We start from the raw sequence: 19,745 nt of genomic DNA on the forward strand, positions 1-19,745 counted from the left end.
CGTACCGTACGGTACGAATGCATGTACCGTTACACCCCTACCTATAAACGTTTCCTACCTGACAGGACGCGCTACCCATGAATTGAACATAACATAATGGGTGGTAGGTCATCCTGAGGAGGGAGGCTATATGCCAACGTTTCAGAACACACAGTGAACAAAATCAGTCACTTATTTAGCTATCATCATCATCATCATTCTAGCTCCTTCCCACTCTGTGTCGTCAGCTGTCCCTACCCAGCCACCCCTACCCATTTTTTTGTTTGTTTCCCCACCGCTGCCTTGTGGCATTAAGTGTTTACTGTGCTTTGTTTAATGATTCACTCAAATATCATATTAGAGACTACAGGGATAGCTAACACATAATGGCCTACCATGTAGGCAACTTCTCTGTAACTATTTGTGCACTCTCCTGTTAGTCATGTCTCTCTTATTAAGTATCTATCCCATGTTTAGGCTACTATCTTAGCCAATAGACAAACATTTTCCAGGAGCTTGCTCGATCGTCTTGTTGAGAGAGGTCAGGGAAGAATTATTACAGCTCACTTCTCTGGCCCCCGGGTGAAACAGTTTTAGCTTCCCTCTGGAGTAGGCTATGTAGGGGTGGGACCTATGCCCACCCTCCCATTGCTCTCTGTAAAGCGCATTGTGTTGCTTCTTTGTATGAAATGCGCTATATAAATACAGTTTTGATTGATTGATCATTAGCCATCATCCTTATCGTATTTTTCCTGGGCTTTCAATAAGTCCAAGTCTAGGCGTATATGTCCCAATGAATGCTCTTTATTTTATATTTTGTAGACTATAATGTATGAATTTGAATTATCACGAGTTCTCGCCTCGACTCTTTAATAGATTAGCAGAGGAGCTTTAGTAGGCATAGCTTCCTTTTTGTTAATATTAGATTGGAGTAAAATCAAAATGATTATGAGAATGGTTGAAAACGTCATCAACAAAGGACAACGATGTACCTTACGACGTACCTTACGAGGTATCTTCAGGCGCCCACTAAGGGATGGTCTGGAAAAACTGTCCCTTCGCCAAGGTATACCTTGAGTAGCGTCGTAGAGTGCCAAAGTTCAGCGAATCTGGGAAACGCAGCCCTGGATGGTTCATAACGTAGAAGCAGATCAGAAATGTATTTCGGCCCTAGACCATTCAGTGCTTTATAAACCAACAGCAGTATTTTAAAGTCAATTCTTTGACAGACAGGAAGCCAGTGTAAGGACCTCAGAACTGGAGTGATCTTAGGTTGCGATCACACCAGAAAGTCAGAACCGCAGTTTTTTTTGGTCTGGTTTGCGTTCACAAGGTCATTTGTGTAATCGAACCAACACATGTAAACAAATGTCACGTGGTCATACAGGTTGCTCATCTATTGGCTGGAAAAATTACGACGGAAAATCTATCATTAACCGCATGTCAGTCCCCTACTGTAAGCTATATTGGAATCTATTTACCCCGCACCAACAAACAACGTGTCCACAGCCGATTCAGAATTTTCTATAGGGTCCATAGTGATGCACTAATAGCCAAATATTTGCGCTACTCACCAGATTATGTCCGCATTGTAATCCAAATACGATATAACGCCCCTTTCGATTGTGAGGATGACAATTATATCTGTCCTGGGATGTGCATAAAGAAGGCCGTAGGCTATTGATTTTGAGAAAGTGCCCTCCCCAAAAAACTGTAACGTGGATGGTTAATTATGTTTTTGATGGTTAATTATGTTTTTGTAATGCACTATTCTAACCTCTGCATTTCAACGTTTCATTAGAAAACAGAGAAAAGTCTTCAAGGACCAGTGTCAGGAGCTGCTGAAGCCAAGATCTCCAAAGGTAGATGTCCAAGTAAAAAGTATATTACCTAGTAAAAAAAAACAAAAAAACTCAGCAAGCATTTAGCAATATACTAACAATCTAATCTGTAATCTTTTTAATTCACAGGACCCAGCCTCATGGAGCTGTTAGCCTTCCTAGGACTGGAAAACCACTATGAAAACAAGCTTACATTAAGTACCGTCCTTGAGATAAATGCAAAGACTGTTTCAGATGAGCCACTTAACACCTTGGAGTCACTACCAGGGGCTTTCTTAAAGAGACTGATTATGGCAAATGTAAATGCCAGAGGTGTCAAGTGTGAATCCAGTGAACCCAAATTTCCCTGTTATGATATAGACAACTTAGAAACAGATGCTGATGACAACAATGCCATTAACCCAACAGATCTGATCACAGCACTATTTCTTTGCTCAGATCGTTTTCTGCACCAGGAGTTAGCCCTGAAAATGTCTGTCTGTCAGTTTGCTGTCCCTCTCCTGCTACCAAACTGTGACACAAAACAAAGTACTCTGATGCTGTGGGCCATGAGGGACATAGTGAAGAAGTTTAGACCCTCGTCTCAAGCTTCAAAGTCCCTCATTGAGGAGAGAGTTGTAAACTCTAATATCCCAATGGTGTCATTTGTCAGGCTAGGAGAGAGCAGCTTGTCCAAGTCTCAGATTTTGAACAAGTTACTTAGCAACCCTCAACAGTACCATGACACGTTTGTTCATCATGACATGGAGTGTGGCGATGCCCCACGGAGAATTTCCAATGGCTTAGTTGAGATGAGCTGGTACCTCCCATGTGGGAACAAAAACATAGACATGTTCAATATACCAGTGGCCGTGGCCAATCTTAGAGGAGACATCAGATCCTTTGACCAACAGTTCTCCTTTTTGTGTCAGACATCATCAGCAGTTTACATTTTCTGTGATGATGTAGAGGCTGATCTTGATATTCTGAGGGACAAAAACACAAAAGCAGAGTTATTTCTAATTGTCAACTCTCAAGTAAAAGCATTCAAAGATACAGTGAAAAAAATTACCACAGGTGGTTACATAAAAGCACAAAATGTGATTGTCAAGAAAAACAGGAATGATGCAGAGTTTGTAAAATCACTGCAGTCTCGTGTGGGTGGCAACGCAGCAAAAAGTCCCCTGACAATGGAAGGCATGGCTTGTGTAGCACGGCAGTGTGGGATTCTGGTTGATGAGGACAATGAAGAGAGCCAGAAAGCAAAGGAGATGGCAGAGGCGATCACAAGCAACATAACTGACACCTTGGAATTCAAGGCCAAACAGCTACCTTTACAAGGGAAAATCTGGAAAGAACTCTCCCAATTGGAGAAAGAGCGATGTAGACTGCGAAAATCAGGGAATGAAAACATTGAAGTCTACAAGATTTCGCTGGAAAAGAAGGAAAAGGAACTAAGAAATAGACAACAATCTAAAGACATGTCAGATGCAATGATGAAATTCATTATTGGAATGTCAAACCAAGGATTGCAGAGATCCTACTTCCTCAAATGGATGCGAATCAATTTGGATAACCTCTCACGGCAGAACCTAACACATCTGAGAGAGAAATATAAAGCTCTCTGCCAAAACTCTCCAGACGAAAAAAAAAGCATTGCAGATTTGGACCAGAAAATATCCGATTGTTCTTTGGGACTTGAGCACTTCTTCCGTGAGTTGGGCCAGTTGTATGAATCTGCATGTTCCCTTCCTGAAAACAGCCCCCGAAGAAAACAGATGGAACATTTGCCTGGATTGTGTGCTCAGATGCTGTTGGATGGTTTCCCCATTGAGCTTGTGGACGGAGATGCATCAAACATTCCATTGAGGTGGATATCAGATGTTCTAACTCATCTTCATGATCTTGTAGACTCCAACAGCAAAATCAAGATTGTGACGGTTTTAGGGGTGCAAAGCACAGGAAAATCCACTCTCCTCAACACCATGTTTGGGGTCCAGTTTGCTGTCAGCAGTGGAAGATGTACTCGAGGTGCATTCATGCTTCTGATAAAGGCAGACAAAGACGTCAAGGAAGAGCTGAAGTGTGACTATATCATGGTCATTGACACAGAGGGACTGAAATCACCTGAACTGGCTCAACTGGATGACAGCTATGAACATGACAATGAACTGGCAACACTCGTCATAGGGCTAAGTGATATCACGATCATCAACATTGCCATGGAGAACTCCACAGAAATGAAGGATATCCTACAGATTGTGGTCCATGCCTTCATCAGGATGAAGGAAGTGGGGAAGAAGCCAATCTGCCATTTTGTGCACCAGAATGTGTCTGACATGTCTGCTCATGACAACAATATGAGAGACAGGAAGAAATTGTTGGAGCAGTTGGATGAAATGACCCTGGCAGCAGCCAAAATGGAGAAGAAGGAGAACATCACCAAGTTCACAGATGTGATGAAGTACGATCCAGACACAAGCAGTTGTTACATTCCTGGGCTCTGGCATGGGACTCCTCCGATGGCTCCAGTCAATGCTGGCTACAGTGAGGCTGTGTATCACTTCAAGAAGAGATTGATGCAAGATTTCATTAACTGCAGGAGGAACGATAATTTGACACAGTTTGTGCAGTGGACAAAGGATTTGTGGACATCTGTGAAGTTTGAGAAATTCATTTTCAGTTTCAGGAACAGCTTGGTTGCAGATGCCTATGCTACATTATGCAGCGAGTACAATGGTTGGGAGTGGTCATTCCAGAAGAAGATCTATGCCTGGATGACGACTGCTGAAAATAAAATCTCAAATTTTGGCATGGCAGATCCAAATTCACAACAGTTCATTGGAAATATGCTAGAAGACTTAAACTGTGAAGTGGCTGCTGAACTGTCAAAGGGAGAAATGGAAATTCAAGATAACCTGAAGAAATACTTTGAGAAGGAAGACGGACATGTCAATCTCGTCGAAAAATATAAGGAGGACTTTGTCAGCAGTGCAAAAACCCTGAGAAGAGTAACAGAGAATACAGTGCGAAACAAACTACAGGGGGCTGTTGAAATCAAAAAGGGAATGACTAAGGTGGACAACATCAAGAGCTCACAGGCAGATACAATTGAAAAGAAGGTGCTAGATTTGCTAAAAAACTGTAAACAGAAAGAATTATCAGATGAGGAGCTCAGACACGAATTCGAAAGCATGTGGAAAATTACTTTGTCTGAGATACACTTCAAAGGACTCCCAAGGCAAGAGGTCGATACAGCTGTATTCAACGAATTGAGAGCAAATTTAAATGTGACCGCCGCTGGTAATTTGGTCCTCAACTAGGCATTTTCATTTTTCAGTTTTTTTACAGATTATGAAAGTGCAGATTGTAAGCTTTCAAATGAGGTCTCATACATTGAAATCTGAACATATTTGAAGAAGATATGCTTATTTGAATGCTAGTACTGCCAAATCAACTTAGCTGAGAAATCCCCCTCCAAAGTTCTCCAACATTTTCACACCTCTGACTGCCAGGTAATGGGCGTGAACAATAGCCTGGTAACCGCACCCCCAGCCACTCCCCCACTGGACGATCTGTCATTATCTGTCAGAGTGGCTGTCAACTTGGGGTATTACCTGAGAGTGGCAGCCAAGTGGGGTGCTCTCTCACTGATGACCCCACACTCTTTGAGTCAGTATTAATCTTGTGTTGTGAATGCAGTTAAGAACAATATAAGATGAAGTTCAAATTTAACGTTCTTTATTGTCACATACATGATATAAAGTACAAGCATAAGTAGTTAAGTGTACAAAAAAAGGCAACAGTCTAAGTGTTAAAGTGTACAGTCAGTTGTCTGTTTTATAGACAAGGTGCATAGTGTTCATTGTGATCAAGTCAATCAATCAATCAAAGCTTTATTTATATAGCGCATTTCATACCCAGAGGCAACACAATGCGCTTTACAGAGAACAAGGGAGGTGGGCAGACATCCCACCCCTACATATTCCAGAGGGAAGCAAAAAACAGTAATCACCCGGGGGCCAGATAAGTGAGCTGTAAAAATTCTTCCCTGACCCCTCTCAACGAGGCGATCGAGCAAGCTCCTGGAGTATGTTTGTCTACCGGCTAAGAACATTTATAGAGCAATAAATAACATTAAATTACATTTTCAGAGTAAGAGAGGCTAATAACATCATAGGAGAGACATGGCAAACATTGGTGTATGTCTGTGTGTGCATAAATGTGCCTGGGCCCAGATAGAGGCAGGGTTTTGGGTAGGGTGGGGGGTAGGAAAAGGATACGGACCCGGGTTAGGGTGAGGGGAAGGGGATCTTAGCCCAGGACTGGTGTATGTCAGTGTGTGTGTGAGTGTGCCTGGGTCCAGGTAGAGGCAGGGGTCAGGGGTAAGGTGGGGGTAGGAAGAGGATACGGACCCGGGGTAGGGTGAGGGGAAGGGGGTACTGGACCCAGGCCTAAGGCCGGAAGTGGACTGTTGTATGTCTGTGTGTGCGTGTGTGTGTGTTAACTAATTTGCTACGACATCTGCAGCAGACACAGGGGTATCTATCGGACTCAGGGTGGTCTACTGGTGACAGTGGGGCATCCACTGGACCTGGTTAGAAGATAGGAGGGAGAGAGAGAGGCACTAGGGAGAGGGGATGCAGAACAGGTGTGCAACAAAGTAATAACAGTCCCCAGCTCAATACTCAAGGTAATAACAACAGTACTCAGCTCAGTATTCAATATTCTAACAATTCAGTCTGTGCAAGTGTGGGCAAGTCTGTGCAAGAGAACAAGCAACGCTTCAGTATACAAACAGGAAAACAGGAAAGGCTGTGGCCTTTCTCCTGCAGTGCTGTCCGTCCTGATGATCTGCAGTGAATCTACAAGCGGACAGTCTTGTTCTGAGCTGCTGTGGAGTTTGGCGGGGGACATGTGACGTCTCGTCCCTCATCAGAACAGAACTCTCTGATCTTGTCAAAGAGATACGTCTGTCTGGCCATGTCCAGTCCGGGTGGGGCTTGCACAAGAAGACCTTCTCTGGGGGGCAGGACATCCGGTGCCGGTGCATCACAGTGTTCTCTGGCCACAACCATGCCAGGTCTCTCAGCATCAAAACTGCAATAGAATAGAAGGAGGAAAATACATTAAACTATTGCCCACAGTACTGGCACTCCATATAGATAAAATAGTACCAGAATGTGTTGATTAAATAGACTAGCTAATGCATGATAGGATGAACGTATTCTCACCTGTTGTGCAAAATCAAAGCTGTAGTGCATAGTGATCTTCTTGCTGGCTGGTATGAAGGGAGAGCTGCAATTCCTTACAAGCTGGAGCTGGTTTTTGCTCATCCTGTAACCAAAACAAAGAAAAAGGTGTCAGACTACCATAGCTCTCATGCTCTCTCATTCTGTTTCTCTCTATAATATAGCTACCTAGGTAGATATTAGCTGGCTAGTTTAGGAACAAAGGGCTAGCTCCGCTAACTAGCATGTTAGCTAACGTTAGCTAGCTAGCCTTTGTTATGCTAGCTAGACTTAGTCACTTGTTTAGAAAGGAGCTTCTGCTAAACGACTAACGTTAATGTAATATAAACAGCACAGATAGTATAAAGATCAGCTTACCCCAAAGCAAAGCAGAATGCTTGGCGGTGGTGTGAATCTGGTACGTCGTTCGCGTTCGCTTGGTAGCAGCATGCTTTGTTACAGTCATCTCTGTATCACAGGTCATCAAGAATAAAACTCCGTGTACGAACGAGTCCTGCTCTGCTGGAGTTTTAGCTGCTCTTAAAACTCTTTCCATGCCCTGGATGCCATCCCCGTCTTCTCTTTAGCAAATGCTGGAGCATCCATGGTTAAACTTGGGACAGTAAAATAATTGAATGTAAACACCGGCGTGTTGGGGAAGGGTGGGGGCGGAGAACCCGGAAGCAATAGCCAATGAAACCAAATCATGCTAATCGATCTGCCCGCCCCCAAACCCGGCTCGAAATCAGCTAAAAACGAGCTTAGTTTGCAGACTAATTAAACGTATTTCGTGACCCTAAAACTGTTGTCTGTTATAGTAAGTAGGTTCTTCACAACTTCAACTTTGGTAATACACCAAAAAACAAAAAACGAAAAAAAACGTTTTTTTATATATTTTACCCTCTAGCGCATTTCGGGGTTTGCCGAGTTGCGGACCAAATCACCAGCCGCTGTCACAAATACAAGAGGGGGCAATGTCAATCAGTTGGTGGTTGAAAACAATTTGAAGAATTGTGGTCAATGCTCCTTTATTGTGGAATCGCTGGGTTTGTGGGAGAAGACTAAAAGTGCTTTAAAGTACTGGGATAGTGACCATAATAGGCAAAAACTACAGGATTTCTGTGACAACATTATATCACAGTGTCAGGACTTCATCACACATAAGGTTAAAAGTGACGGAGATTACCATGCCACATACATCAGAGAGCTGCTTGAAATAACTGATGAAAAGCTGTCAAAAAGCAAAAAGAGACTCCCAGAAAAATGTGAGGTTTCGCTGAAGCTACACATCTGTGGCATTGCAGCAAGACAGTTTCAGCAGAAGCATGATGATTTCATCACTCTCAATGACCCTCGAACATACCTGGAGCAGTCTAAGAGCAAGTACTGTGATGACTTCCTTGACTTGTTTCATGAACGAAACCAGTGTAAGAAGAAAGCTGAAGAATTCACACAACTGTGTTTGCAGCCAGCTGTACAGGACTATGTGACAAAACGGATTGGTCCTGAAATTGTTGAGATAATGAAGACCGGAAAAGGGTCCAAAAATTACAGCACACGAGGGTCTTTCCAGTTCTCCATTTTAGAAGAGCTCCTGACTAAATTTGACTATGTCAGATACAAACAGTACATAAGGAACTATGAGGACTTTGTGCAGGGGTGGCTATTTGACAAAATTGTCATTACCCTCTCAAATGAACACAGCAGTCTAAGCAAACTGGAGAAAGAACAACTCTCAAGTATAGTTAAAATGATCACTGATGCCGTGTCAAATAAAAAAGAAGCAAAAGCTGAAAATGATATCAAGGCATTTATTCAAAGCTTTTGCAGTGAATTTCAGAAGGAACTTGTCATTCCCAAGGATGCTCTTGATTCCTTTATTAGACTTAATAATGCTAATGTGGCAGAGTTTGCTGGCTACCTTACAGAGTCTGTACACGATATGCAGAAAACACTCTCAGCTGAGTATGACAAGGGTGTGACGTGAATAAGGACGCCTTTGATCTTGTTACAATCTTCAAATGGTCTTTGTTCAATAGTTGAGTAAGTTGAAGTCAAATCAAAAAGGCACTGGTAATCGGAACTTAATGCAATGGCTTTATTTGTTTGTACAAACAGTAACAGACAATTAAAACCGGTAAGCTCTCGAGAGATACTACCCCGACTGATGGTTCACTGGGTCTTATATACCGTATCTGAGGCGCTCTTTTGAGAACACCTGCTTTCTCACGCAGTGTTGTTTCTTAGCCTGATCCGTTATCTGCTGGCTCATTACTGATCACGGTTAATGTTACTTTTGCTCACAGCTGCGTTCCCACGGAGCAACTGCTCTCCCCCTCCCTTACAGAACTGGCCTACTGTTTTGTCATACTAAATGCTACTTCGGGCCTAAAACTGACTTTTAAGAATAGACACATAATATAATCTGGATTAGAACAAAGGTTCGAGCTTAGTTAGGCAAATTAATACACGACATTTCCCCCCTTTGTGACTATAGAGTCACAGATCAATATTCATACAACAGAATGATTAAAAACATAATAAAAAAGTTAAGTATAAGAGTTACCAAACTAGAGGCCAGATAAAACTTCATTCACAATGATTCATATAGTCTAAAAACAATCACATAGTAATAGTATTGGCCTCAAAATATCAAAGATACAAACTAATATGATATAGCTTACTTTCACATGCTCATCAGTTACTTTGTAGGCAAAAAATGGTTTATTCTAGCACGCCTTCTGGCCACACTTAATGCCATTAGGCAGATTAATGATCCTCCATTGCCCAAAAACAATCACTCCTTACCATCAAGCGTTTCACTGACAGAGCCGCGCGGGTTTGATTCCTAAGAACCCACCATTGCCCGGAAACCCCAGACAGCTACGGCAACCTTTCAGCGAGAAGCCTCATAAACCACAAAGTAACTGAAGTTCCAGTGCTTACATTGTACCCTCCAGTGTGAATATAAGATTTAAACAGTGTAATACCAAACAGCCTTAACGGCAATCACAGTACGCTCTTAATGCATGTCATGTATTATAGTAGGCACAACATCATTGGCAGTGTTTTACTTAATGATTGACAAACTTATTGTAAACAACTTAAAAACATTGTGCACTAAAATTGACTCATGTGTGGTGGTGGAACTGCCACGCTATAATACACATTGAATACTGAAGTGGGGTGTAGTGAGGTTACATGAATATAGTCCCACAATTACCCATTACTGGGTGATGCTTTTCAGATTGGGCCGACTTTGCCCTTCAGCCGACCATCTCTCGTCTGGATGACCCGCTTGAGTGACTGGACGTCCCCCTTGAGTGACTGAACGTCCCCCTTCATTGACTGAAAGTCCCCCTTCATTGACTGAAAGTCCCCCTCCATTGACTGAAAGCCCCCCTTCATTGACTGAAAGCCCCCCTCGACCCCCTTCACCGTGGTGATGAGCTCTTTGAGGACTTCAATCACTTTGTAAGTCTCTCTGGCTGGCTGCGCTCGATAATTTTGACGTGCCTTCGCTCGGCCACGCATATAACGCACCTTTTTCTTGCCTGCTTCACCAGGGATCCTCCTAGTGAACTCGACGAACCTGGATTTTGGCAACTCGGCCAAGGCCTCTCTGACTTCCCAGGTGTCGGGAAAGTCATCCATATCCACTTCCCCTTCTGACATAAGTGCTGTGTGCACCCCATACTCAGATTCGTCATCTGTGTCAGAGTGGTGTGGAGTTGTGGGAACTGGTAAAGTGACGGGGCTTGTGGGGCTCCAGATGGGAGAGGGAGGGGTCTGAGTTGGCGCTGGGGTCTCAGATGGCGCTGGGGTCTCAGATGGCGCTGGGGTCTCAGATGGCGCTGGGGTCTCAGATGGCGCTGGGGTCTCAGATGGCGCTGGGGTCTTCCTGAAGTTCCCCCCCCCTCTTCCCTGCAGTGCAGTGTAGTTACGATCTCTCTGTTGAGTTGAACCGCCCCCAGCGGTCGGGACCTCCGTAGTCAGCAGTTGGTACAGGATGGACTCCGTCTCTCTTTGGCCCAGACGGGACGGGTAAGGGGCCATCCTTGATGGACCTGGTGCAGATCTCGGGCTGGTTGAACCGGTGCCACCAGCGCTCCATGTGGTTCTCCCTGTAACGGTGTAGGACTGCCTACCATACACTGCTTCTATCTGGACTGGGGGCGTTATACCAGGACCGACAGGTGCTGGTGTGTGTGGCAGGAATTCTCCCTGAACTGGGGTAAACCGACCCGTAGAACCCTGAGCTCGGGCTCGGGTTTGGTAATAGCTATTCTGACTCATGTCTGGCAGATATTGGCCTATACTAGGAAATGTGGGGATTGGCCAGAACTGCGGATCTTCCTGGGGAGCAAAGCTAGATGTAGAAGTGGGGTATTCTATTTTGCGCACTGGCGGCAGGTTGCGGTAGACAGCCGGTGTCAAGGATACAGTTTGGGGCCTGATCGGACTGATATCTATCTGGGGTGCTGGTAGGGGTTGGGTCTGCATGGCCTGGGACTGGACCGGCTGGCCAAAGGGCTGCTGGGGTAGGCCAACGTTGTCCCTCCAGTAGTTTCCCTGGTCCATGATTTTCTATCAAACAATTACTCAGAGTTAGATTTGCAGTCATTGGTCATACACAGAGATATCCATCATTCTGACCCATTAATCTAAGCCCACCATTGGTCGAGCTCTTCCATATTGGAATACAAATGGTCACACTCTTGTGGTTGGACTATAGCATCGTCTGATTGTAAGATTGACATTTGATCTATTTGGCTTTCTTCCTCCAACCTAACTCTGCGCTGTTGGACCTGTACCATAAATTGACCAATGGTTATTTTTGATACCTGTTTTAACGCTAGGCTAGCAACAGGCACTACGCAACATGCTGTTATTAATATAATCAAAAGGATACAGGCTACCACTATCCCTACACCCCTCAGGACCTTGCTCCATGACAGGTTTTTAAGCCAATCCCACCATTGTTCAGTTTTGGTGTTCCAGTTAGAATTAATCACATGTTCATCGCGTAGTAGTTTGAGTTTGGACAAAGCCGTTGTAAGGTTCCCTCCTTCTCCAGTGTGCATAGGTATTACTGAACAGCATTCTTCACCTATTTGTTGGCATACTCCCTGATCTTCGGCTAGGAGTGTTTCAATTACAAACCTATTTTGCAGAGCCATAAGAGATACAGCATGCAGTTGTTCTCTCACACCCTCAAGCGCGCGTATGGTGTAATTAATAAACCTCTGTTGGTTGTACCACATGTAATTGATCCACCTACTGTTACGAGCGAGGTACTGCGCGTTAATTATTTGTCCGTAAAACGGTACTGACCCTGCGATTTGCCCTGAAATTATCCAGGACTCGCTTATGGCTTTATGGTCATCGGGCGCACCAAACGGTTCTTGATTCCATGCTATGTAAACCTTATCATCTGTTTTCCATTTTTGGCCAATGTCTCTCTTTTTCCTCTCTCCTGATAATGTTGAGGGGGCTAAAACTGTTATTTTCCCTGTTAGCATTGTGGGTGCACAGATCCCTTCCCAGCTGTTTGGAAGGTGAGTGCGAATTTGCTCATCTTTTTCACATATCCAAAACATGTCCCCTATTGGGACGGTTCCCCCAGAATAATCTGGAATTGCGTATTGTGAGATTTGCGTCTCCTCTAGCTGATAGATAACCTTTTTTCCATTTACTACTAGTTGTTGACATTGGAAATTTGCCTTCTTTGTGGTATTACATAGTTTGAGGTACTCTGTTTTGTTTCCGTTTCCACTTTTGCCGCTTGGGTACCATGTTATGTTTCTACACTGCACTAGACCCTTTCGGTCGGTTAGTTTTGGAGTTGTACGTGTGACCGTTTGTCGCAGCTTTTCTCCTCTCACTATACAGAAAGGAAATACTAGGTCCGGTGGAATTCTCACTACCGGAGGTAGAGGGTATTCTTCTTTTGACGCGGCGGATATATTTAATCTAACCGGACATACTTGTGTATCTTGGCTCCAACCGACGGTCTTTTGATTGTGGCGTCCTGCCAAAAACATGGCACATGGTGCAAAGCAATGTTCGATTTTTGGACATTCTCCTATTTGACTTCCTGGAATTGGTCTTAAACTAGGCAACCTTTTAGCATTATAGCATGCCACACATGTTTCATTACTCACTTGTCTGGCAGAGAAGTTTAGCCACTGGTAGAACATATTTGAGCCCCATTGTGTTGTTTTCACCCTGTTGATGGTGACAGCCCTACCCCCTGACACATCCCTTCTCTGCCTGTAAGTCCCAGTAAGCTTGACTACTCTCTTAGCTTTTGCCAGCATCATGATTCTCCCATTGAGTGTGTCCTCACAGTGTGCTGGCAGGCGGCAGATGACCGTAATGGTTATTGACCCTGTTGTGGGGCATTTGTCTCCTACTGCCCAACTATAGATTCTGGTTTTCTCTGAGGTTACAGTCAGTGCCAGATGTCTTGGGACAACTTTCGTGCATGTCAGATTTGTCTTTTTCCCCATGACAATTTCCCCTTGATCTGCAGCCAATACCCCTGTGGCCAGAGCACATCTTGCCAATGTCTCTTTTTCTTCCTTGGTGTATGTGTGGTTTAGGAATCTGTCAGGCATGGGTTTTTTGGTGGATTCCTGGGATGGCCTGCTGCTCTGAGGGGGGTCAACATAGTGCATTCTGTATGCCAGTATCATTAAGCATATTGCTGATATTAACATAAAGAGGCTACCCCCCAATACCCACAGGTCAACCTCATCCTGCTTTCCCTTTCTCATCCCCTGCCTGTTCTGTTTCTTCCCTGGCCTAGGTTTCGACATTATTTTTAACTCTATTTTAAGTGTCTGTCGTTCATCGTCTTTCTGGTCCACTGCTAGTGGATCGACTGCTGGTGGCGCTGTTGGTTGAAGTGCTTCCAGTTGAAGCGCTCCCTTTTTCTCCTCGTCCGGCCAGTCTTTGAGATCGCCTGACTCCCTGAGGGGAGGCCTCGCCTTCCCCGTCCCGGTGTTGTTCATGCTCCTGCGGGGCGGTGTCACCTGCCCCTTTCAACCCCGGAACTGTTGCTCTTCTTCTAAAGGCTTCCTGTGTCCTTTCAGGATCTTCTGCTCTGCAGCAATGATTTAGGTGGAACCAAAACTTCTTACCGTCAACTTTTACGGCTGTTCTGGTGGCTAGTCGGACTTTGAATGGTCCGTCTCGTCTGGGCTCGTTCCACTTTCTTTTGAACACCTTCACGTATACCCAGTCTCCTGGAGAGATTTTCTGCAGTTCCTCAGCGATCTCCGCCTCTCTCTCCTCTGTGGCTCCTTTCACCTGTTGGAATACAGCTTTATGGATTTGAGTTAGCTGCTGTAGGTAGCTTTTCAGCTCCCTTTCCAATTTTTCAAGAGAGGGCCCATCGATGGGGCCCCTCGTGTGCGGCACTGGCATGGGTCGACCCGTTAGCATTTCATGCGGGGTTAAGTGTGTTATTCGGTTAGTACTTGATCTCATACTCATTAGTGCTATTGGTAAAGCTTGCAACCAGTTCAGCTGGCTGTCTTGCATAATTTTTGCTATCTTTGCTTTCAGCGTGCCATTCGCACGTTCTACACTACCTTGGCTCTGTGGGTGATATACGCACCCATATCTCTGCCTGATTCCCAGCATCCTGAAAGCTATTCTGGCTATATCTGCCACAAAGGCTGAACCGTTGTCTGAACTTAATGTGTCCGGGATGCCAAACCTGGGGAATACTTCTTTACACAAAAATTTTGCCACTGATCGTGCATCTTCTCCAGCTGTTGGAACTGCTTCTATCCACCTACTAAATCTGCAAACTACTACAAGAATGTATCTCATTTTCTGTATTCGCATTGTCATGTCTACGTAATCAATCATTAAGTGCCGAAAAGGTCCATCCGGAACTGGAATATGTGCTATTGGGGCTGAAAAAGTTTTTCTAACATTTAATCTTGCACAGACGTCACATTGTGCTAAAGTTCTGTCTACCGTGGCCGCTAAATACGGTGACCACCAGTTCTCTTGTAGACATCTAATCACTTCCCCCCTTGCGCAATGGCTAATGCCATGCGCATTTCTAATAGCAAACCCAAGTAACGAGATAGGCAGCACAAAATGTCCCTGATGACTGCGCCATAGTCCTTGTAGAGGACCAGGTGAGGCTTTGTATGAAGCCCCTCTTTTGGCCCATATAGATTTCTCCTGAGGAGAAGCCCTACCTTGTGCTAATATAAGAGACGGAATGGTTACAAGTGGTTCTATGTCTTCCGCCAAGATTACAGGCCCCATCGTGATACCACTACCTGTTGCGGCTTGCCTGGCTGCTTCATCAGCCTTGTTATTGCCAATAGCAATGATTGAATTTGTTTTTTGATGTGCTGGGCATTTAACAATAGCTAACGCGGTGGGTAAAAGCATGGCTTCTAACAACTGTGAAATGGCATCTCCGTGAATGATGGGAGTACCGTCAGCTCTTTGAAAACCTCTCTGTTTCCATATGTTGCCGTAAATATGACAGACTCCGTACGCATAGGCTGAGTCCGTATATACGTTTAATCTTTTACCAGCAGCTAGTTTACATGCGACAGTCAGTGCCTTAATCTCTGCCAGTTGTGCAGAACATAATTGTGCTATGTGTAAGCTCTGAATGTCTCTGAATGATTCACCATCATCTTCTAATTGAACCACACCATAACCGGCGTGATTTCCAGTAGCATCACGGAAACATGAACCATCTACAAACAAAGTAAGATCAGCTGGGATCGGTGTGTTATGTAAATCATCTCGGGCACGCATAAATGTGTTTGTTGCTAAAATGCAGTCATGTGGCGTACCATCTGTCGGCAGTACCATTCTGGTGGCCGGATTCACTGTACTACATCGCTGAATTGTCAGTTCTGGTGCAGAAAGTATTACCTCATACCCGGTGCGTCTGGCATGTGTCAGTACGAATCGTTGGCTAGTGAGTAAAGCATGTAGCTGGTGGGAGGTGTATAAAATCACTGGATGTCCCATAGTAACAGAGGAAGCTTTCTGAAACGCAAACGAGGCTACCGCTAACCCTTGATAACATGGAGGTAATCCGGCCTCAACATTATCTAATTTAGTACTATAGTATGCTATGGGCTGCTTCCCTATCGGGGTGTCCTGCATTAACACGGCATTAGCATATCCTGCTCTTTCAGCTACATATAAATGAAAAGGTTTAGAGTATACTGGGTTTCCCAAGGCTGGTGCAGATTTTAGGTCACCTTTTAGGGCCATGAACGCCCCTTCAGCTTCTTCTGTCCACTGTAACTGACTTTTTTGGTCCTGTTGACCAGCAGCACGTATAAGAGCACGAAGTGGAGCTGTTTTAAATGCATAATCACAAATCCAGGGTCGACTGTATCCAGCCATCCCCAGAAAAGACAACAGGTGCCCTACTGTCTGTGGTTTGGGAGTTTTTATTATGGCCTCTATCTGAGATTTAGCTATGTGTCTCTTGTCACCACACAATTGTCTTCCTAGATACTCTACACTAGGCTGACAAAACTGTAACTTATCCTTACTAACTTTATGCCCTCCTTCAGCTAGTCGTGTCAGTATTGTTATAGAGTCCCTTTCACACTGCTCTTTAGTATCACTGCAGATCAGTAGATCATCTACATACTGTAATAGTGTACTTGATACATGCAGATCCTGTAAGTCTTGTGCTAACACTCTGTTAAACGCTGATGGGGAATCTGCGAATCCTTGAGGAAGTCGCGTATAGGTGAACTGCGAATTTCGATAGGTGAATGCAAATAAATGTTGCGAATCTTTATGTATTGGGACACTGAAAAATGCAGAACATAAGTCTATGACTGTGTACCATTTTGTGTTCGGTGGGATGTTTGATAATAGTGTGTGCGGGTCAGGGACAACGGGTATGGGAACCTCCACAACTGAGTTGACAGCTCGCAAATCATGCACCAATCGGTAATCGTTTGAATGTGGCTTCTTTATTGGAAAGATAGGTGTATTACAGGCGCTTCTTGTTTTTATTAGTACGCCTGCATTCACCAGACCTTCTATTATAGGGCCTATACCCTCCGTGGCATGTTGTTTAAGAGGATATTGTCTTTGGTATGGCAAACGTGCTCCCTCTTTTACCTTGATTAGTATGGGTTGTGCAGATTTTACTAATCCTACGTCTGTTTTGTGTTTGGACCATAAACATTGGGGCACCTGGGCCAAAAGACCCTCCTGTTCTACAGTTAACATCTGATGCACGGGCGCCTTAACTGTAACGAGAACTCGTTCTGCTGTTCCTACGTCATATATTTTTGAAGATATTCTTAAATACTGTGCATCTGGGGATACATGGATATACTTGTTGCCGGTTTTCTCCCACTCCGGTATCTGCATGGCTGTTCTAACCATAGGGCCTAGCTCATGGGACTGATATCCCTCAGATACCATTAAGGTGACGTGTGGGGTGGAGTTATTCACCTGAAACCATTCTTGTAATTCTGGTGGAAGTGTAACTCCTGCTGCTGCCCCCTGGGGTCCTATATAAATGTCATTGCTAATTAGTGAATACTGCTGTTTGTTAATCATTTCCTGAAAACACCTATCATAGTCAAACTCTGCAGGAGTTAGTTCAGTGAGATATTGAAGTGTACAGTGCAGGGGCAGTTCTGGGTTTTTAGCTTGCCCTACCTTGGTGCGTATCCACGGTTCCCATTCTATCCACCGCTGTTTCAGTGCTGATTCCTGTGGGGTAAGTTTTACCCAATAAACTACTGGGTGTTTGTCTTTGTGTATGATTACGCGACCCTGTACAACTCTACGGGGCCTGTATTTGTAATCGTGACCTGTTGTCAAAGTCATCATTTGCGTGAGTGGTTCTTCGGGGAAGGTAATACTTAGTCCATCTTCTGCACATGTGATGGTTGCCCCTAGAGGGCACAAAATGTCTCTTCCTAACAGATTGACGGGTGATTGAGCAGCATATAGTATGGGTGCCACAACTTCTTTATCGGCTATGAGCATCGTGATTGGCTTGGTGAGGGGTACAACTTGTGTCTTCCCAGAGAAACCTACTGTTCTTATTGATGAGCTAGAAAGGGGCAATTTACATCCGTCACTTCCAATACACGAATATGTTGCCCCTGTATCGATCATGAATGTGTGGTGTTTACCAAGTATTGTTACTGGTATATTGGGCTCGTCATGCGGTTTTAACGAGATAATTGGTGTCATGGTGTTCCCCTCCGGTTTCTCTAGGCACCCCTAATCCCAGTCTGCCGCAGGGCCTAACCATGGATTTGCTGGGCAATTTCTTCTGAAATGGCCCATTTCCCCACACTGCCAGCATTCTCTTGACGGTCTTTGGGGTTCTTCTGCCATATTTGGTGTTGACTGCGGGCGTCTGGTTTGTTGTTGACGCTGTTCACCTTGTTGCTCTTCTGCCTGTGGATTTTGCTGTTGTCTTTGGGGGGCATAGTTCCGTTGGCCGTACCGTTGCTGTTGGCCTCCTCTCCATCCTCCGCGTCCTCGCTGCATTGGCCTGCCTCGGCCTCCCAGATCCTCGCGACGGTATTCTGCTGCTGGGTTGACATGCACGTGGATGGGAGGATATGCAGATTGAGTTGTGGGTGGACAGCGTGGCATCGTCTGAGTGGGGGGTCCTGGACCTAGTTGTGGTTGGGTTAGAACTTGGGATATGACTGGGGCCTGAGTGAGGGTTTCTTCAGTTTCCGCCATCAGTGGGGTCTGAGCCTTTGCTTTTTCTTTCTTTTGTTTCTGAGTTAGCTCTCCCAGTTGCAGTGCTGTGAGTTTGTTGGCCAACACTTTGCTCAGCTCTTCTACATCTTGCTTTTCTTTTCTGTACATGTCCACATGATGGACGATGTGTTCTGAGAATAGTGGCCACTCCATCTTTGCCAGTCCTACTACTCCATCCAATTTCCTCTGTACTTCGCCTGGCATGGCCTTTTTAACCATCAGTTTGAATAGGCTCTGACAGGTGCTGTTAGCGTTCCAAGCACTCCCTGTCTCGTCAAGCCATTTTCGTTGGAAGTCATGTAGGAACTTGGTTGGACATTCGCCATCTTTCAGCTTCTCTCCTTCGAGCTTGGTTGGATCCATCTTCTCTGGATATTTCTTTCTGAGCTCTGCCCATACCACGGTGCGATGTCCTCCGAACCCCACTCCGTTGTAGGTGACTCCGGCCATTACTCCTGGTAGTTGGGCTCCTTCGAAGATCTCGTCCGTGGTTTGTTTTCCAGCCACGTTCATCAGTAATGCCTTAATGTCCCCCAGGGCCAAAGTTACTCCTGCTGTACTTTCTTCTAACGCTGTTATCCATTTATTTGCCCCTTCCGTGACGTTCGGTAGTCGTGCGACCAGACCTATCAGATCCATGAATCCCCATGGTACGTATGCAGGAGCCTGTCCGGGTCCTTTGATTACTAGTGGGCAAATTCTCTCAGTCGACCACTGTGTTTCGATTTGCGGGTCACTCTCTCCCCTTCTTATGAGCCGTAGTCCTGGGTTTCTCTCCCAGCTTGAACTCCTAGTTCCTTCCGTTCTCCTACTCCGGGGCTTGGGTGCTCTCTGACGTTCTTCCTCTTCAGAGTCGAACTGTGGCTGTTCTGTTGGGCGCAATGGCTTCATGATGCCTGTCAGGCTTACTTCCATTTCTCCACGATGGTCGGGATGCTTCTCTTTTCCTGAACGAGGTCTG

The 19,745-nt window shown here is 44.9% G+C and overlaps 1 protein-coding gene across 1 annotated transcript; it reads left to right on the forward strand.

The window, feature by feature from the left end:
- Positions 1-1,808: 1,808 nt before the first annotated feature.
- LOC311322589 (up-regulator of cell proliferation-like) lies at positions 1,809-9,017 on the forward strand (the record flags this gene model as incomplete). The annotated part of the gene is made up of 4 exons (XM_084454676.1): positions 1,809-1,841; positions 1,950-5,040; positions 8,234-8,413; positions 8,915-9,017. The coding sequence occupies exons 2-4, from the start codon at positions 1,961-1,963 to the stop codon at positions 9,015-9,017; spliced, it is 3,363 nt and encodes a 1,120-aa protein (XP_084310802.1). The 5' UTR covers positions 1,809-1,841; positions 1,950-1,960.
- Between the last annotated feature and the right edge of the window lie 10,728 nt (positions 9,018-19,745).

This window comes from Borostomias antarcticus (assembly GCF_949987555.1).
Source record: "Borostomias antarcticus genome assembly, chromosome: 20".
Taxonomy (NCBI): Eukaryota; Metazoa; Chordata; class Actinopteri; order Stomiiformes; family Stomiidae; genus Borostomias; species Borostomias antarcticus.